The following is an 18,965-nucleotide window of genomic DNA, read 5'->3' as shown; positions in this document are numbered from 1 at the left end:
CTGGTCTGACACAAGACAAAGAATTTTCCCAGGCTCTTCACCTGCAAATGAGAGTCAAAAGTTGAGTACAAATCTGAAGAATCTATGGGTGCGACAAGCTGCTGTCTCAAGACCTTTTATCCAAGGGACATCAAAAAGTGAACATTACTTCAGTCTCCTACTCCTCAATTAAGTAACTGGGAAATATTCAGCCCACAAAGTTCATGACAACAAGGTGCAGGATAGTGCTGGAAAAGAGAAAATCAGCAAAGGCTTGCTCTGGAGAGATGCCTTGGAAATCTGCTTTGTTCTGTGGGTTGATCTGTGTTCTCAGGCACACCGCTAGGATGAAGCTCCCCACACAAGAGATGAAGCCCGAGAGGAAAGAGTTGAAGGGGAAAGTCCCCACGAGGAGACAGTAACCGAACTGCAGAGCTCCGGTCAGCAGTATATACAGAAGATAAGCGTCCAGTAACTTCAGCCGCTGCGGAGTGGAGCTCAAGTACTCTTCTAAGAACCTCGAGATGACCGACACTACTGACGCGGACATGACTACCACACTGGGATCTCCGGGCTGCTTGACCCAAACTCTGGACCTATTCTTATCTACTCTTTTGGTCTTTTTCTTGTAGTCTTAAAGAGAATAACGATCACTTGATTTTCTAAGGAGTGATTCTGGATGCTGAGCTAGGCTCTAGGAGCTTAGAAAACTATCCAAGTTGGTAGCTACTTGATAGTAGAGGTGGGTTTGGAACCCATGTGTGTCCTAATTTAAAATGTATCCTTCTATTAAGATTTTTCTGCTGCCCAGGAAGACCCAGAACTAGGACTCAAGCAGGAAAAAAAAAACAAAAACAAAACAGTTGTCATGCAGGAGACTCTGAATGAAGGGTTCCAATGTGTGTGAGTGTGGTGGACAAGGGAGATTTGGGGATCACTAAAGAGTGGGAAGATCAGGAGAAGTGGTTAGGAAGAAAGTGCTTATATCAAGACATTCTTTGGAAATCCAATGGTCTCTATTGGAACTGATCCATGTAGATCGACAGTAAGAAACTTGAGGAATTCATGCCAGAGTACCTGGTATTGGCCTGCCTACTACAACCCTCTGGTCTATGTCCTCCTCTATGACAGAAGTAGGATCTATTTCATCCCAGCATATCTGCATCTGTCCCCTGTGAAGCCATGTGGTTCACCTGACAATTTCCTTGGGTCTCTGCTGCCCTCTTTGCTAGTACCAGGAGATGCAGGTAGGGAGCCACCTCTAAGACAAGTATGTCTTCATCATGAACTGTGACTCGGGCTTTGGGAGCCTGCTGGTCAGGCAGTTGGGCATGTGAGGCTTGAGGGTATTGCCTTCATTTCTGATGGAAGAGGCAGTTGAGTAGTTGAGGGACCAGATGTCAGACAGGATGGAAATGGTGACCTCTCTGGATGTCACCAAGACAGACTGAATCACTGAAGCCATCCAGTGAGTGAAGAAATGTGTGGGAGACAGAAGTATCACCCAAATTCCTGATGTGTCTCCTGGTTTCTTTTCTCTATGAAGGGGACGCCTCCTGGGTGCTTGCTGGAAAAACTCCACAGCTGTTTGGGGACTTAAAGTAATAACTGCTTCCTTTCCCTCCCCATGCCAACTTGAGACAGGCTGGAGAAAGGCTGGGCAGGTAGGCATGAAGGGTTTATGGAGGGAGGGCCTGAGGGGCAGTATGTGCTTTATGCTGTGGGCAGTGCAACCCCTGAGAGGGAATTGGAGCAGGGGAGCCACTTGAGCCAATCAGAATCCAGGGACCCTGCTGACTGAAGGGTAGAGGGTGGCTCTGCATGTGAGGAAGCTAAGACTAAAGCCAGAGATGTTCCCAAGATGACAGTTGCAGGATCCCAGCAGAGAGAAGGTTGGGGAACTTTCTGGGGCAGGAGAGGAGAAGAAGAAGACTGAGGAGTACAGACGGGGCAAAGTCTTATAATTCATTGGATGTAAGGGAACTGGCAGGAGATAGCTCTTAATTGGTGCCTTGAAGCAAAACAGGTAGTATTTAGAGAGGTAAACTAGCATATACAAAATACTTGGAACATCATTCAAACATACAGAAGTGCTGGGTGTGGTGACACATGCTGTAATCCCAGAGATTTGGGAGATGAAAGCAGGAGTGTTGCAAGTTTGAGGCCAGCTATAGCAACTAAGTGAAAACCTGTCTCAAAATAAAAAGGGCTGGAGATGTAATTCAGTGGTAAAGCAACCCCGGATTCAATCACCAGTACTTGAAAAAAAAAAAAAAAATCACAGAGAGGCAATGCCATCATGATTTTTCCCCATTGCTGTATTTTCTAATGCCCAGGCCTCCTAGCTTATCTCATTCTAATTCTGTTTGGAATTTTTATTGAATTTATTTAGCTTTTTGTCTTTCATTCTCTTATGGTTTGGATATGAGATATCCCCCCAAATCTCCTGTGGGAATAATGCAAGAATATTCCAAAGTAAAATGATTGGCTTATGGGAGCTGTAACTTAATTAGTCCATCCTAGTTTGAATAGACTAACTGGGTGGTAACTGTAGGCAGGTGGAGTATGGCTGGAGGAGGTAGGTCATTGAGTTGTTCGCTAGAAGGGTTCATCTTCCATGCAGTCCCCTCCCCACCTCCTGCTTCCTGGCTACTATTAGTGGTGCAGTGTGCTTCCACCATGCCCTTTCACCATGATGTTTTACTTCATATTGGTCCCAGAGCAATGGAGTCAGTCAGCCATGAACTGAAACTCTGAAATCATGAGCCAAAATAAACCTTTTATCCTCTAAATTGTTCTTGTCATATATTTTGGTTGCAGCAATGAAGACCTGACTAACACAGAAATTGGTATTAAGGAGTGAGATCATTTCTGTGACTAAACTAACCATGTGGTTCAGAAGCCTTTGGAAAGGGTTTGTGGGAGGAGTTTGGAAAAGTTTGTAGACACACGATGGAGAAGACTTAGAATCTTTTAAACAGAGTTTAATGGGCAATCCTAGTGGGAACTCAGAAGACCAGAATATTAATAGGAATACAGGCAGTATAGATTGTGCTCCCCTGGTTTCAGAGAAAAATGGGACTCTATAGAAAATTGGATTAGAGACCATTGTGTTATATTCTGGCAAAGAACTTATCTACATTTTGCCCAAGTTCTGAGATTGAGTGAAGCTGAATTTAAAGGTGGTGTACTATTTGGGGGCAAGGATTCACAGCCAAGAGTTTGACTTGAGTCTAAAATGACACTTTGGACTTGGATTTTGGGGCTATGTTGGGACTGTTAAGACTATGGAAACTCTTGAAGATAAACATAAATGCATTTTGCACTGTGAGATGGACATGAATTTTTGGGGTCTAGGGATGAAATGTTATGGTTGGGATATGAGATATTCCCTAAAATCTTTTGTGTTATTGAAGGAATATTCAGAGATGAAATGATTTGATTAGGAGAGCTGCACATAATCACCCATCCTAGTTTGAATGGACTAACTGGGTGGTAACTGTAGGCAGGTGGGGCATGACTGGAGGAGGCGGGTCACTGGGAGTTTGCCCTGGAAGGATTCATCTTCCCCACTTTCTCTACTTCCTGACTGCCATGAGGGGAGAGGAACTTGTCTGCCATGCCCTTCCACTATGACGTTCTGCTTCATCTCAGGCCCAGAGCAATGGAGTCAGCCCACAATGGACTGAACCTCTGAAACTATGAGCCCAAATAAACTTTTCCTCCTCTAAGTAAGTTGTTCTTGTCATGAATTTTAGTCACAGCAATGAAAACCTAACTGACACACCTTCCAAGTTCTCTGAAGTCCTTGCCATTTGCTTTTCTGTCTTGCAACAGGGAACTTTCCTTTTTTGGGTAAAATTGGCTATTACTGAGCCAGGCTTCTGCAAGACTAACAAAACCAACACTGTGAGGCTTGTGGGGTTCTTACAGGAGGCATGGGACAGGACTAGCCCAAAGGTCAGGGAGAATCTATGGTGAGAAGTTTCTTGTATCTTGTGATTGAACTGTACACAGTGGGGACAGAAGCAGACTCTTATCTGGAAACTTGGGTTCATCATTTGCACCTCCACCCTTAAGGTCAATCATTCATGTTCTGACTCACCCACAAAGTAAGGCTGTTTAACCCCATCCTATAGTGCTGTGGCCAGCTGGTCACCTAATAAAAGCTTATTATAATTGGGGGCACTATCTCATCTAAACCCTCAACATTTTGAAGAATAAACTAAAGCTAGAGAGGGAAGACATGGTAGACTCATGGCCAGATAGTTAGGTTTGAAGATAGCTGATTTTCATGTTCATAGTTTTGTTGGCAGAGACCTTCAATTTGTGCAACAAAGATATTCCCAGAATGACAGCCAGATGTGTCTGAGTGTGGAACAGTTGTTCCTAGGGTAAGTTTTGGGTCATTCCTTGGGAAACATGGATAGATTTAGGTCTGGGGCATATCATTGTGGAGCCAGTAATTCTTAGAAACTTTCCTACTAATTTAGAGATCTATGTGGAACTAAAGGGATATGCAAGTACATTCAGTACCCTTTATCATCCTAAGCAGACCTCAACATATTTGAAAACATTTGACAAAAAGCAGATTGAATCTGTCCTTGGTGACAGACTGAATGGAGTATGTACTGACCACTTGTTTCCCCCACCACTACCATATACACCTAGTACTCACCTGACTGTGGCACCAAGCTCCCTTACCTCACCTTAAACTGCATGCCCACCTGCCTGGTGGAAGCCATGGTCTTCTGGAACTCTCCAAGGTTGGTCAAGGTCTATGAAACCAAGACTTGGGTGCTTGGAAGTGTCTAGTTGGGGTGCTGGGTGAAGGTGATGTGTCATGAAGTGGAAAATAGAGTGATGGGAAGGATAAGCTCAAGTCTCTAGGATCATAGGTCAACCTCCCCTCCTAACTTCTGCTCCAAGTTTTTCCTGGAACATTAGTCAGGACTCTGGGAATTTTATGAAGAATGAATCACCTCTTGCAGTCGAGAAATGGAGATCTGACTGCATATGTTGGCTTCCTATTTCTCTGAGCAGTCATTCAAGGCTCTGAGGCTCGTGGCCCACTGTACACACTGAGGAATACACATTTAAAAAAATTTTTTTTAGTTATACATGGACACAATTATCTTTATTTTGTTTATTTATTTTTATGTGGTGCTGAGGATCGAACTCAGTAACTCACATGTGCAAGGCAAGTGCTCTGCCACTGAGCCACAACCCCAGCCCTGTAAAATACATTTTGAGGAGGCATGAGCATCATGGGCAGGGTTCCGTCCTTGCCTGCTCTTCCTTGAGCCCACCTCCTAGTGTGTACACACATTGTACACCCAGGTGAAAATGAGCTGGAGGAGGTACGGGCTTTTCTCCTTATGGGAATGGAGTGGGTGGAAGGGTAACCACAAGACTCTCTCTGGGCCTCAGGTGGCAGCTCATCAGGGTCCCCTGTCATCTGGGAGTGGGAAGCATTCACATCCTAGCATGTGGTCCCCCAGCCCTCACACCGTCTGCTTCCAGTGCCTGCCTTTTCAGTTTAAACCCAGCAGAATACTGCCTTAGCCAGCAGTTAGCAGGAAGAAAGTTCCAGGAAATGACTGGATCAGACCCAGGCCTGCTTTGGGCCAGTTCTGCGTTATCCTTCTCCAAGGCCAGAGCCAACACCCAGATCTCACCTGCATCTTCAAAAACAGGGAAGCCCACTGTCCTTGGGGGATATTATCTAAGACTTCCCAGCCATAACTGGGCAAAAAGTGACTGGGGGATGCTTTCCAGATCCGCTGTACTGTGGGGAAGGTATGAAGTAAGTCAGGTTTGCCTGCCACCACTCCCTTCTCCATCATCTATATGCTTTGGGTCTGCTTTTCAGAGATGGGTTTGTGATCTAACTCCACACGTACTCCCATCATCCTCAGTTCAGAATAACCAAGATGAGACATCTGCTTTATCTGCTTTGGGGGCTGGCCAGATTTGGTACATAGTGCAACATAGAGCTAAAACCTGAGTTCCTTTCCTTCTCGGGAACTTGTAGTTTATTTCTGTGTCAGACTCTTGGAACAGGAAAGGTGTGAACTGTGACCAGGATCATCCCAATGAAAGGTGACCCTGGAGGTTGAGCCAAGAAACCACCCTGGGCTCCAGCATCTTTCTGTCCTTGCTTCTTATGCAATCCTGGGTGTGGCCCCCTCACTACTCACACCTACCTGGTTTCCTTATTCCTTTGCTTTACCAGCTTCCCTCCTACCTTTCTGTGAGCTTTCTGCCCCATTGCCTAGAATTTCTCCTTCCCCTCCAAGTCCTAATCCTGTTATTCTCCAAGTCTTGAGCCCCCTATGGAATAGTCCTCTCCTCCTCCTGTGCCTCTTGCCTCTCAGAGCCAAGGACTCTGCCCAACCCTTTCCACAGCTGCCCTGTGAACTCACCATGCATTTCCATCATCTGCCTGAACCTCAGGCTCAGTGATGCTTGGATCAAAATGATCCCTTCGCCGCCTTCCTGTCCATGCCCAACTCTCGACTACTGGCTTCTCTTGCCACCTGTGGTTCTACTTGTCAAGGCCCCCTACCTTCAAATCGCTCTGACTCCTAACTTCCATTCAATTACCACTGTGTCTCCTGGCTTCAGAGTTCCCTTCCACTGTCACCCCACCTTCAGTTTTCGTGCTTCATCAGACCACCTAGAGTATTGAAATAAAGTCCTGAGGGTGAACGAAAGATACCTTCCTGGTTAGGGAGCTCTATGCCCTCTGTCTTTGTCTCCCTTCATTGGTAGGGGTAGGTGGAATTCTGAAATGGTTTGGAAGGCAGTGGGGACTCCTTGCTGATGACATGAGTATCACTCCACAAGCCAGGCCCTGAGTATCTCAGGTCTTTCTGCTTTCTGGTAGGTGGGGCCTCATATCCACATCCCTGCAGTAGGAGGGCCCAGCTTCCTCTGGCCTCAGGACAATGGAGGCACACAACCTGGGAAAACCCTTTGTTTTTCATCATCTCTGATAATGGAGACTCACTTAAGATCTCCAAAGAGTTGATGATCTGGGCTTCAATTTCTCTTGGGGTTTGGAGGGCATAGCCCAATTTTATTTTGAATTCATGAATTCATCTTAATGCTTTCCCTGACAATAAAAGTTAAATTTATACACATGCCTGTACTCATGACAAATGATTTTGATCCCTAGGCTAGAGGGGGAGCTGGGGTGGGGCTTTTCCAGGGAAGGGGTCCCTAGGCTGAGTCTTCCTTTCTTATTTGCCCTCTCATGCCATCCAGGTGAACTTCTTCATGGCACCCACATTGCCATTGGGGGACTTTCCCATTTTTGGCACCTTCACCCATCAGGGCACGGGGAGAGAGGGAGGTAATCACCAGAGCTGTCAGAGGTGACATGCTTCAGGTTGGACTTGAATTTCTTGCATCTTGGCTAATTGATGGTGATGTATCCACCTATAAAGATGACAGAGTATCTTAGGCAGGGCCCTGCATCTGTTGCAAGTAGTAGAAGTTCTCCTTACCTGTGGGTTCCAGCAGACTGTCACCAGGGACCTAAGAACCAACCTCTCCTGCTGTTTCCTGAGCCCTGATCTTCTTTGCCATCAGCTCCCCACTGCTCAATGGCAGCACTCATGGACCTCTCTTTTATGTATCGCTGGTTCAAGAATTGCAATCTTGTTCGCAACCTCTCAGAGAAGTATGTCTTCATCACCGGCTGTGACTCGGGCTTTGGGAACCTGTTGGCCAAACAGCTGGTTGATCGGGGTATGCGAGTGCTGGCTGCTTGCCTCACTGAGGAGGGAGCCCAGAAACTTCAACAGGATACCTCCTACCAACTGCAGACCATCCTACTGGATGTCACCAAGACTGAGAGCATCAAAGCAGCAGCCCAGTGGGTGAGGGACCAAGTGGGCGAGCAAGGTGGGGCAAACAGCATTCTTTGGCTTTCTTAGTTTATGCTATTTCTGCATCTCTCTGTCTCCCCCTCCTCCCTCCCTGCTTCCTCATCATCTGACAGTATTAGGGACACTGATATCCAAAGCGGGTGGGAGAGTTGATGTAGGGAATGAGCAGGGAACTGGGACTGGGAGCTCTGGCTCTGTCAGGTTGGAAAGCACTGCATGGTTTGTCCTGTTCACATGAAGAGGTGATTTCCCAAGAAAGGGTTCTCTCCCAGAAACTCAGGGCCAGGGCAGAGGTTATGACAGGAAGCGAGGGAGGAAAAATGTGTTCTGTATATCCAAACCTCTCAAGATGGAAGTGTCTCTTGGAAATGTCAGTAGTTCTACCATCTCCTATAGGAATTCAAGCATATTTCGTGTAGTGCTCAGGCTAGGGGCAGAGGCAAGGAAGGGGACAGGAGGTTGGATGTCGTGAGTCGGGGCATTCTCTGTGGTTAACTGTGTCAGGCAGTGGGGAGGCAGATCTCTTCCTTACCTCACCATGGATGTTGGTGCTTACATCTGAGTGGCTACTTGCATTGAGAAAGGAGGCTGTGAGCTGGGGCTGGACCAAGAATATGGGGGGACCTGCCCAGTGAACTTCCAGTACATAGGTTGTGAGTACAGGATAGGGAGGATCAGGATTGTTCTATATAGAAACAGAAGCCTAGAGGAAGTCCTCACTCCCAAGGAAAGAGTCTAGAGCCTCAGTCTAGGTGGGAGCAACAGAATCCTGGAACCCAGGAGGAGCCAAACAGTAGCTCCTTGTTTTACTTTTTTCTTTAGCATTTATTGCCATCCAACACAATGCAATACTTATTTTTCTTGTTTATTAATTGTTTCCTGTGCTAGTTTCCTGGGAAAAGAACTTTTTTGTCTCTTACTTACTACACATCCTTAGCAAGGGTGAGCCTCTCTCTCTGCCAGGCTTCCTTGGCCAGCTCCTTACATTCCACCTCAAGCCACTTACGTTCATGACTCAGTGGCTGTATTAGTCTCCTATTGCTGCTATAACAAATTCACACAAACACAATGGCTTAAAAACACGCGTTTATTATCTTGTAACTCTGGAGGAAACAAGTCCAAAATGGGACTCACTAGGTTACATTCAAGGGCTCAGCAGAACTATGCTACCTCTGGGGGCAGGAGAGATCCATTTCCTTGCTTTACCCAGCTTCTAGAGAGTGCCTGCATTCCTTAGCACACGGCTGCTTCCTCCATCTTCAAGGCCAGCAAAGTTGGCCTGCGTCCTTCACCCTTTTTCCATCTCTCTAGTTCTCTGGCTTCTGCTTTCTTTTTCTTAGAAGGACTCTTGTGATTCTCTTGGGCTTATCAGGCAAACCTGGGATAATCTTCCCATTAAGGTCAGTTGATTAGCTACCTCAATTCCATCTGCAACCTCGATTCTCCTTTCCCATGTAACCCCATGTGTCACAGGTTCCTGGGATTAGGAACCTAATCCTAATACTTGGGGGATGATTATTCTGCCTATGCAACATTCTTACTCTAAGAAGCACGGAGTACTGGGGTGGGGGAGGGGAGACAATTCTTACATGCTTTCTCATTGCCCCTGAGTGTCCCTGAATATGAAATTGGCACAGTTCTAAAGCTGTTAGCCCTACTCTGACTATTCTCTGGTTACTCTTTTTTTAAAAAAAAAAAAATTATTTTTTTAGTTGTAATTGGACACAATATCTTTATTTTATTTATTTATTTTTATGTGGTGCTGAGAATCAAACCCAGGGCCTTGCATGTGCTAGGTGAGTGCTCTACCACTGAGCCACAACCCCAGCCCAAGATAGATAGATAGATAGATAAAAATAAGGTTGTCCTGGTTCCCCAACAGGTAATGCATCCTCTGCTGGAGACATTTACCAGGACAATCAGAGGTAGTAGTGCTGTGTGTCCCTTTTCCACAGGCAGAGACCACTGGGGTTTTATGGTCTGTGGGTCTCAGCAACCTCATTTTCTCCTCTGTAAGGCCAGAGTCTCCCCCAGCTGAAAAGATTCCAAACCCTGCCAATCAGTTAATCTCCTTTAGTTTCTCAAATGGCAAGAAAACAGGAGAATGGGGGTGTGGCTTAGGTGGAGACCTGGGGGGAAGGTGGCCAGGATTGATGTTCACATTCAGATCTGCCCTCAGGAGCGAGTGACTATGCTGGCAGAGTACCTTGAGGTATTGGTCAAGGTTGGGGTATAATGGGGGTGGGAAAAGGAAGGAGCCAGGGAGTGAGGTTCCCTGGATCCTTGGGTGAAAGAGCCAGAAGGAGCCCTTGAAGGTCATTGAGGGGCTTTTTCAGTGTGATTTTAGCATTATGCTCCCCTAGTGGAATTCTACTAAAAAACTCCAAGGAGTGCTTCTCCTACAGCTCCCTCCCCCACCAGGCTTTTGGGACTGACTGGGAACAATCTCCCTACTGAAGTCTGACGAAGAACTTGAGGCCCAGACAGGAAGCTGTCTGTCCAAGGTCTGGAGTTAGAAGCAGGCCTAGATCTTGAGGTTCTCCAGTCCTGAGGCCCTACAGAGTTGGGCCTAAATAACTTACCATTATTTTTCTCCATTCATGTGCAACCCAATATAAAGAGAGCCCTTTTCACATTTCTCATGAGTATTTTATTCAAGTGTTTTATACACTTATAAATATGACATTTTTCTCTCTGGTCTGCCTTGTTTGACTTTTTTCTTTAGCATTTATTGCCATCTTGAGGGGCAAGACCTTGTCTTGTTCAGTTTCCGTCTCCTTCACCTTTTAAGTGGCACAGAGTAGATGTGTAGGAATGAATAGATGTGTGAAGGATGAATGAATGAATAAATGAATTGATTTTGGTAATAGGTGAAATGGAGTTGGTTTCTTACACTTAGGTGAATAGAGAAAGGAAGCCTGATTGACAATGGAATTCAGACTTGAATTCATTGGTAGGAAAATGGTATCTCCTATCTTTGAGCTAATAGCTTCAGTGCTATTAGCCACATGCAGCCTGGGTTGTGACTGGTACAGAGCCAGTTGACAGACTATGTTAATCAGAAAAAAAGTGCCCCTTCAAGGGAAATGAGTCTGTAAAAGGCATATGATTTTTCTGGCTGTTGTAACTCCCCACCCCTGCTCCAAACCATGCCATCTTGTGTCTTATACACCTACTCGGCCAAAAGGTAGCCCTGAGCAGGTGGGTAATGGTCCCTGGTGCTTTCCCAGAGACACTGATTTCTGTGTGGTTCTTTCTCTCTCCTCTCATCCTTAGGCCTCTGGGCGCTGGTGAATAATGCTGGTGTGGGCCTGCCCAGTGGTCCCAACGAATGGCTGACCAAGGAAGACTTTGTGAAGGTGATCAATGTGAACCTGGTGGGACTGATCGACGTGACCCTCCACATGCTGCCTATGGTCAAGAAAGCCCGAGGCAGGGTGGTCAACATGTCTAGCTCTGGTGGTCGTGTGGCAGTCATTGGTGGTGGTTACTGTGTCTCCAAGTTTGGTGTTGAGGCCTTCTCTGACAGCATCAGGTGACTGGGCCCTGATAACACCACCTGGGTGGGGATCTTGGGTGTTTTAATTCAGGAAGAGGGGGCTGGGGTGACAGCATGGGGGCGGGGCAGTTCTGGAACAAGGGAGCTAAAGCAGTAGCAAGAGGGAGGCTAGATCTTCTCCAAAGATCAAGAGAAGAAGGGATGAGGAGAAGAGGTGAATGGAGATAAATCCTTAAAGAAGGATGCAAGCCTTGTATAGACCACCTCCCTTTCATCAGGTATGGTGCTGAGCATGGGGCTGAGAGTGGGAAGGACCTGGTGAAGGCAAGATCTTGGCCTAGATCCTCCATTGACTTCTTCACTATGGGGTTTGCCTTATGCAAAGTGCCCAGAGACTGCTGAACCAGTTTAGGAAAGGGTTATTTGCATGAAGGCAGTGAGTATCTGGGCCAGCTGCACAGGAGTTGGGGGACCTCCAGGTTCCTGGTAAGACAGGTCCTTCCACAGGTGAATCTCCCTAATGACTGTCATCATGAGGCCCAGAGCAAATGCAACTCTAATTTCCCAGGCGGGAACTCCACTACTTTGGGGTGAAGGTCAGCATCATTGAGCCAGGGAACTACCGGACATCCATTCTGGGAAAGGAGGGTTTAGAGACACGCATGCAAAAGCTGTGGGAACGGCTTCCTCCAGAGACCCGGGATAGCTACGGAGAAGAATACTTCTGCATCTGTGAGTTCCCCCTTGGGAGTGGGGTCTCAGAGAGGGGAAGGGAAATTTTGGGGTTGCTGACTGGCTTTCAGTTTACTGATGATGGGAAGGAAGCTCAGAAGGACTCAGGGCTTGAGGCCATACAACTAGCAGCAGAGCTGGGGTTTGAGAATAGAGACCAAATGGCAGATTCATGGGGGAGTCAGGAGAGATGCTGCCTACTCCTGGCACTTGCCCTTGAATATCACTGAGCAGGTTGAATCAGGTGAAAATGGACTGAGATAAATATAGAGCAGTGATCAAGAGCATGGCTGCCCGGGTCAGAGTCCTGGCTCTGCTCCCTTACTAGCTGGGAGGCTTTGGACAAATTCATTAGTCTCTCTGTACTTCAGTTTTCTCATCTGGAAAATGGAGCTAATGGTAGAGCCTACTTCACAGGGTTGCTGTGAGGATTAATACGTGTGAAGTGTCTTACACCAGGCACTTGTTATAGAAAGAGGAAAATGATGGGCTGGGGTTGTGGCTCAGTGGTAGAGCCTAGCATGCACTAGGCACTGAGCTCCATTCTCAGCACCACATAAATGTAAAATAAATACATTGTGTCCACCTAAAACTTAAGAATAAATATTTTAAAAAAGAAACAGGAAAATGAGCACATGGGTATTTAGAAGGGAGGGTCTCTAGGAAACTTTCTTATCTTCCTGAGCTAGGGATCTCCTGTGAACCTTAGGTGCTTGGGAGAGTGAAGGAGGAGGTCTCAGCTCTTTACCATCCTGCCTAACATTGTGCAGCTTGTCCAGTTTGGGGATGAATGGAGCCTCAGGCTTTGGGGAACGTGCAGTGGAGGGAGAATGGGCCAAAAGGACTATTGATGTGTCATTTTGAGGACCAGAGTGCCCCACATTTACTCAGAGAATCTGATCTCAAAGCTGAACCAGCTGGTTTCAGGAGAGTGGGATTCACTGATTTCCTAGGTCTCTCCATTTCACAAGTCCCAGGGCCCGGAGAGAGAGCAGGCCCCAGGCTCCCCTCTGTAGCTGCCCTTGGGTGGGGCAACCTTTGTCAGTAGCAACTGGCCTGGTGCAAATAGCTGACACCTCCTTGGCAGTCATCTCCCTTCTCCAGTTTTCTCTCTGATGATGCCACCAGCCAAGAGGGTAGGGCTGGCTCTGTGCTGTCTTAGGAATCGTCCCTGGGTCCAGACTGAAGCAGCCATGCACCCAGTCCAGTTCCTGCTCCCTCTAGGCCTCAATGGTCTTGTCTCATGTTTCCCTAACCCAGATTTTTCTTTTTCTCTTTTACCTTACTTCCATGTATAGTCCCAAGAGGCAATTTTCTGTTGCAGTTAAGAACTAGCCGGCATGGATGTAGATTTTGCAGATGCGGGCCTTGGACAAGTTACTTAATTTCTTAATTTTCTCATCTGCAATGACTTATGAGAATGTACATATTCTCATTTAATATATATGTATATATACATATATATGTACACACACACACACACACACACTTATAGAGTAGTTTCTAGTGCTTGGTAAAAAAAAATTTGATTTAAAAGTTTGTGGTGGTTTTTATTATCTTTCCTTAGACTAAGTGTGATTTCCTTTATTTGATTACAGTGGTATCTACAAGATATAAGTTCTTATACTGTAAAGAGATTCTTAAATTATAATAATCCAAAATTATAATCCAAATTTCGTGGATGTGTTAGTTAGCTTTCTGTTACTATAATAAACACCTGAGACAATCAACTTATAAAAAGAAAAGGTTTATTTTGGCTTACAGTGTTAGTAGTTTGAGTTCACAGTCAAGTTGGCTCCATTGTTGCTTTGGGCCTATGGCAGTACATCATGGAGGAAGCATATAGCAAAGCAAAACAACTCACCTTGTGGAAGCAAAAAAGAGGAAGAAGAAGAGACTTGGGTCCCACAGTCTCCTTTGAGGTCATGCCCCCAATGACCTCCCAATAGGACCCACCTCTTAGTTCCACAACCTCCTAAGCTAAGGACTAAGCCTTTGACTCATGGGCTTTTGGGGGACATTCCAGATTGAAACTATAGCAATGGGCTAACTGTAATCATGCAATGAAACCCATTGCAGGTCTGCAGAAAGGTTTATTTTAGTGACATGCTGTCCTGGACATCACACATTAACAGAATTAAAAGCTAAGAAACAAGAACCAAGAAAGCGATTTCTTCACTTAATATACCTTTCAGAGCAAGGCTGCCATGTGCCAAGCACTGTGTGGAACTAGGAGTTGGAATGGACAAAGCAGTGTGCTTTCCCCTTACTGCCGGTAGCTTTAGACCCAGTAGGGGAGACAAATGTTAGTAAAAGCACATACATTTCATGAAAAATTGTGGTTAAGAGCAATTGAAGAGAAAGCAAGGCTATGAAAGAAGAACAGGGTTGGGAGTTGGAACCCCAGTTCAGATTATGGCATGGGGAGATCTTCTCTAAGTTGACCTTGAGGAAAAAAAATTAGAGTTAGGCATTGCTGGAAAGTGGAAAAGGAGCTGAGAAGGGAGATTTTTGCAGGAGAGCTCAGAGGCAGGACATTCCTTTGGAGGGACTTTAAGGAAGCCAGCAGGTAGGGAGCAGTGAGGGCTAGCTGAAGGGCACAAGATAAAGTAGAGCATTAAAGCACACTGAGAAATAAAGATGTGATCTGATCTATAGCTGGGAAAGACCACTCTGATTGCTGCAGTGTTCCAGGTAGACAAGATGGTGGTTTGGACTAGAGAGGAGGTAGAGGATGTAGAAAGAAGTTGCTGGATGCCAGGTGTATATTAGACTAGCGGTTACTGGGGAAGAGCAAGAGGGAATCCTCAAGGAGGAGTGCTAGGATTATGTTGAAGAACCTGGTAGATGGGGATATCATTTACCTGTTGATTTAGGGAAGACTCAGTGAAGAGATCTTTGGAGAAGTGTTCCTTAAAGAAAAGAATCTTTTGGTTCTGGACATATTAGAATTCTGCGAGGAGGAAAAAAAAAATGTCCCAAGGATTTACATCAGTTAGGACTTCCTCAGTTCCAAGTGACAGAAAATCCAACCAAACTTATTGAAGCAGAAAAGAATCCCTTGACCCACATGACTAAAAAGTTAAACAAAACTGACTCCAGGCACAACCCAATCCAGCTCCAAAGTGATACTGTTAGGCCTTGGTTTCACCCTACTACTTGGTTCTTCTTGTTTGTATTGTGACTCTAGACTCACAAACTCTCTTTGCTTTGGAAACCTCATGGTTACAGCATCTCCTCACCTCCTTCCAAAGTGAGGTCTACTGAGAATAGGGGACAGTTCTTTCTAGAAGATTCCCTGAAAATCCTAAAGTTCATTCTAATCTGGATGGCTGGATCAGAGGAAACTGCAGAACGTTCTCAACCTCGAATTAATCTCCATGCCCAGGGAAATGTGAAAGTCCTACTGGCTCAGGCTGGATCATGTGCTCTACCTAGACCTAAGACTCAAGAGCCAGGGAATCATGGATCCCCAAAGGGAAGTCTGCAGCTGTTGGGAACAAAAGAACTGGATGTTAGTGGGGGAGGGGATATACTGTAAATTCTCTGTGTGATTCCCCCTAAAACTCCCTTGGCAGAGAGTGGTCCAAGTCATTCATGGGCTGCTGTGAAGCTGGGCGAAGCATAGATTCAGCCAGAGTCTGGAAAGTACATTAAGTCACTTCCTAAATAAGTCCTCAGTGCAGGCAAGGACTGCAGAGTCTCTAGCGCTGTCCATGAAGGAATCTGCAGGAAAGCAAATGTCCTCTGAAAGCTACTTGTCACAAAGATGGTATTGTTATGCTGAAGAATAATAAGGAGAGGGCTTATGAAATCCATAGGCTGATTCATTTGTAGTCCACCCCATGATTTCAGAGGAAAATTTTCAGGCAGGTGTCAACCACTTTTAGATAAACATTTTCCCAGGTGGTTATACTCTCAATTTTCACCTCAGTTACCTAGTGATTACAGGGATGAGATGGGCCTCTGAGAATCCAGCAGGGGAGATCCAAAAGCAAATACAACACCATGCAGAGAATCAATAGTGGGCATGCAAGCGAAGCAACGGTTAACAGAACAGAGACTTAATTCCTCTGTCACAAAAGCCTCAAAGAAGAAACAATGGATGCCTTAGAGAGTTTTGAAGGATGAACAGGAGTTCATAAAAGGGAAAGAGACAGCAAATGTTTCCCACAGAGAAGCATGAGCAACATCTGGAGGCACGACATCTGGAGACATGCTGTGACATAGATAGCATCTTATGCCTTTGCAGGCAGTGTGATTCCAAATTTGGACTCCAGCAGTCTTTCTGATCATGTTACACAACTCTCTAAACTTCAGCTTATTCATTTAAAAAAGTATAATAATTCCTCCTTCAAAAACTATAGAACTAAACAAAAATGTAAAGTACTCCTCTCAGTTATAGAATGAGCTCAACAGACCTTAGGCATTGTTATGATTACTAGTCTGGCAAAAGTGAAGTGTGTAGGGGACTGGGACAGGGATAGATTAAGGATCAGAGCCTAAAAGACTATTTTGGTGGTTACACTGAGGAGTGTGAATCTTATCCTTTCAAATAGCTTTGAGCTAGGTGTGGCATGAAGACATGAAGTCACACATCATGGTGGTTATGAGAAGTGGGGGGACAACAGTAAGACACAAGAGATATTCAAGAGTGGTCATGCAGTGCTGCATTAGACAAATGATAACCACTTGCTGTGGCTAACCAAACAGGCCCCTAGCTTATGAACTCCAAGACATGCCTCAGATTTCTTGTATGTGTGTGTGTGTGTGTGTGTGCATGTGCACATGCGTGCATGTGTGCATGGTACTGGTGATTGAATCCAGGGCCTGCTGTATGCTAGGCGAGTGCTCTACTACTGAGCTAATCCCCAGTCCTTAAAATTTTGAGACAGGGTTTCACTAAATTACTCAGGCTGACCTCAAACTTGTGATCCTCCTGCCTCAGCCTCTCAAGTATCTGGAATTACATGTGAATGATAATGCTCACAGCTCTTGGAGTTGTTCTTAATGATATCCAGAGTAGAATTATATGGATGGCTTGTTGATAGCAACTGTCAGGAGCACATTCCTGCTAGAATCACAGGGACAAGTACAGAAATAGAGATCACGGTTCTTGTGCTAACAGGCCTGAAGCTGAGCCTCAGCCAAGCGTGGTTACCACTGCTGCTGCTGGGGATAGCCAAGGACCTAATGTCTTTTCTCTTCTGAACTTTGCTGGGGAGGACATCAAAAATTCCCATTTTAGCTGGGCACAGTGATGCACACCTGTAATTCCATAGGCTCAGGTGGCTGAAGCAGGAGAATAGCGAGTTCATAAGCCAGCCTCAGCAAAAGCAAGACACTGAGCAACTCAGGGGGACCCTCTCTCTAAATAAAATGCAAAATAGGGCTGGGGATGTGGCTCGATGGTTCAGTACCCCTGAATTCAATCCCCAATACCCTCCCCCAAAATTCCCATTTTAGCCCCCTCCCCTACTTCTTAGGGAGTCTATATGAACACTAGGACCTGTCCCTAGCAAAGAATAGGGGTCAGAAATTCAACTGTTGTGGCCAAAATGCCAAAGTTTGAACCTTGCTCTTTTATAAACTCTCTTGCTTAATTCTCTCAGGAAGAAAAACTTTTCCCCCAGGTGCCCAGATCCAAAGCCCATGTTCTTCCCCACCATCTAGGAGAGTGATGGGCTAGATGGGAACCTGTGTCTCCCTTTCCACTCCATGCCTAGCAGGTGCCCACACAAAACAAGAGCTAATAAATATTTGAGAGGACAATGGAAGGATGTGCTTCGTATCACCTCCCACTGTCCACCTTGCCCAGCTGGTTTACTATTTTTAACAACATTTTTTCCCCCTGCATGCTCTTGTAGAAAATGTGGAAACTCTAGAAAGTGAAGAGAAAAAAATGAAAAAAGCCTAGGAATCCCACTACCCCATCGCGTAGCCTGCTACTAATCAATCATCTTTGCTATTCTCCAAGGCAGATAGCATTATCCCAGTTTTACAGATAATGAAAATTTAAGTTCAAGTTCATACGACTCTAAGTGGCACAGTCATATAAAGAACTGGAACAGCTCTTCTCATTGCAGTCACTAGAATTCAATGCACAACTGTAAAATTGAGGAAGACAAATAAGAGGAATTGTAATGATCTTATAAATGTGTGTGTGAAAACCTGCCTGAAATGTTAGGCCAGGGATCTGATGCAAAGGGAGCTTGAACAGAATTCAGAAAAATAACAGAAACTTTCATCTTTCATGAAGAATAACAGAACCTTTCATTGCCACCCCCCCTACCCCTCAAACAGATACCAACAAGTTGAAAAACATGATGCAGCTGGCAGAGCCAAGAATCAAGGATGTCACCAACAGCATGGAGCACGCCATCGTTTCCCGGAGCCCCCGCATCCGCTACAACCCCGGCCTGGATGCCAAACTCCTCTACCTCCCCCTGGCTAAGTTCCCCACCCCTGTGACAGATTTCATCCTGAGCCGGTACTTTCCAAGGCCAGCAGACAGTGTTTGAGCTGGGGAGGCTCAGAAGGTGGCCTAAAGGAGGGGTGGGATAAAGGGCTGTGAGGTCACAGGCGGTGATATCAGACATCCTGGGGGAATCATCTACTATGGACACCTTGCTAGGTTGATACTCACTGCTGGCAAATCTACCAGTGACTTCCAACAGAAGATGACTGCCTCTTCCCAATCACTGGGGGCCGCAGACACTTGAGGTGGCCTTTAGAGACCTACAGCATGACTTCAAGGGTATGCGTCACCCAGGCAGGAGACAAGTTTTTCTAGATCTGAAAAAATCAAGCAGGGAAAAACTGGCTCCTGCTGAATCACAAACCGTCACCGCCTCCAGGAA

The 18,965-nt window shown here is 45.8% G+C and overlaps 1 protein-coding gene and 1 pseudogene across 1 annotated transcript; one reads left to right on the top strand and one right to left on the bottom strand.

The window, feature by feature from the left end:
* Positions 1–50: 50 nt before the first annotated feature.
* Positions 51–557, bottom strand: LOC143397035 (dolichyl-diphosphooligosaccharide--protein glycosyltransferase subunit DAD1 pseudogene; annotated as a pseudogene).
* A 7,032-nt stretch (positions 558–7,589) lies between these two features.
* Positions 7,590–18,626, top strand: Sdr9c7 (short chain dehydrogenase/reductase family 9C member 7). The gene is made up of 4 exons (XM_076853035.1): positions 7,590–7,890; positions 11,151–11,409; positions 11,942–12,105; positions 18,409–18,626. Exons 1-4 carry the CDS (start codon positions 7,590–7,592, stop codon positions 18,624–18,626), a joined length of 942 nt encoding a protein of 313 aa, XP_076709150.1.
* Positions 18,627–18,965: the final 339 nt, after the last annotated feature.

This window comes from Callospermophilus lateralis, chromosome 4 (assembly GCF_048772815.1).
Source record: "Callospermophilus lateralis isolate mCalLat2 chromosome 4, mCalLat2.hap1, whole genome shotgun sequence".
Lineage (NCBI taxonomy): Eukaryota > Metazoa > Chordata > Mammalia > Rodentia > Sciuridae > Callospermophilus > Callospermophilus lateralis.
The sequence above is the reverse complement of the archived record's forward strand: the minus strand, read 5'-3'. Positions and strand labels throughout refer to the sequence as shown.

What these genes read in the sequence shown, in the direction of transcription:
- Sdr9c7 (XM_076853035.1), top strand. Translation starts at nt 7,590, where the DNA reads ATGGCAGCACTCATGGACCTCTCTTTTATGTATCGCTGGTTCAAGAAT. An exon ending in GCCTTCTCTGACAGCATCAG is followed by an intron (nt 11,410 to 11,941) that starts GTGACTGGGCCC and finishes CTAATTTCCCAG; the next exon opens with GCGGGAACTCCACTACTTTG. An exon ending in AGAAGAATACTTCTGCATCT is followed by an intron (nt 12,106 to 18,408) that starts GTGAGTTCCCCC and finishes CCCCTCAAACAG; the next exon opens with ATACCAACAAGTTGAAAAAC.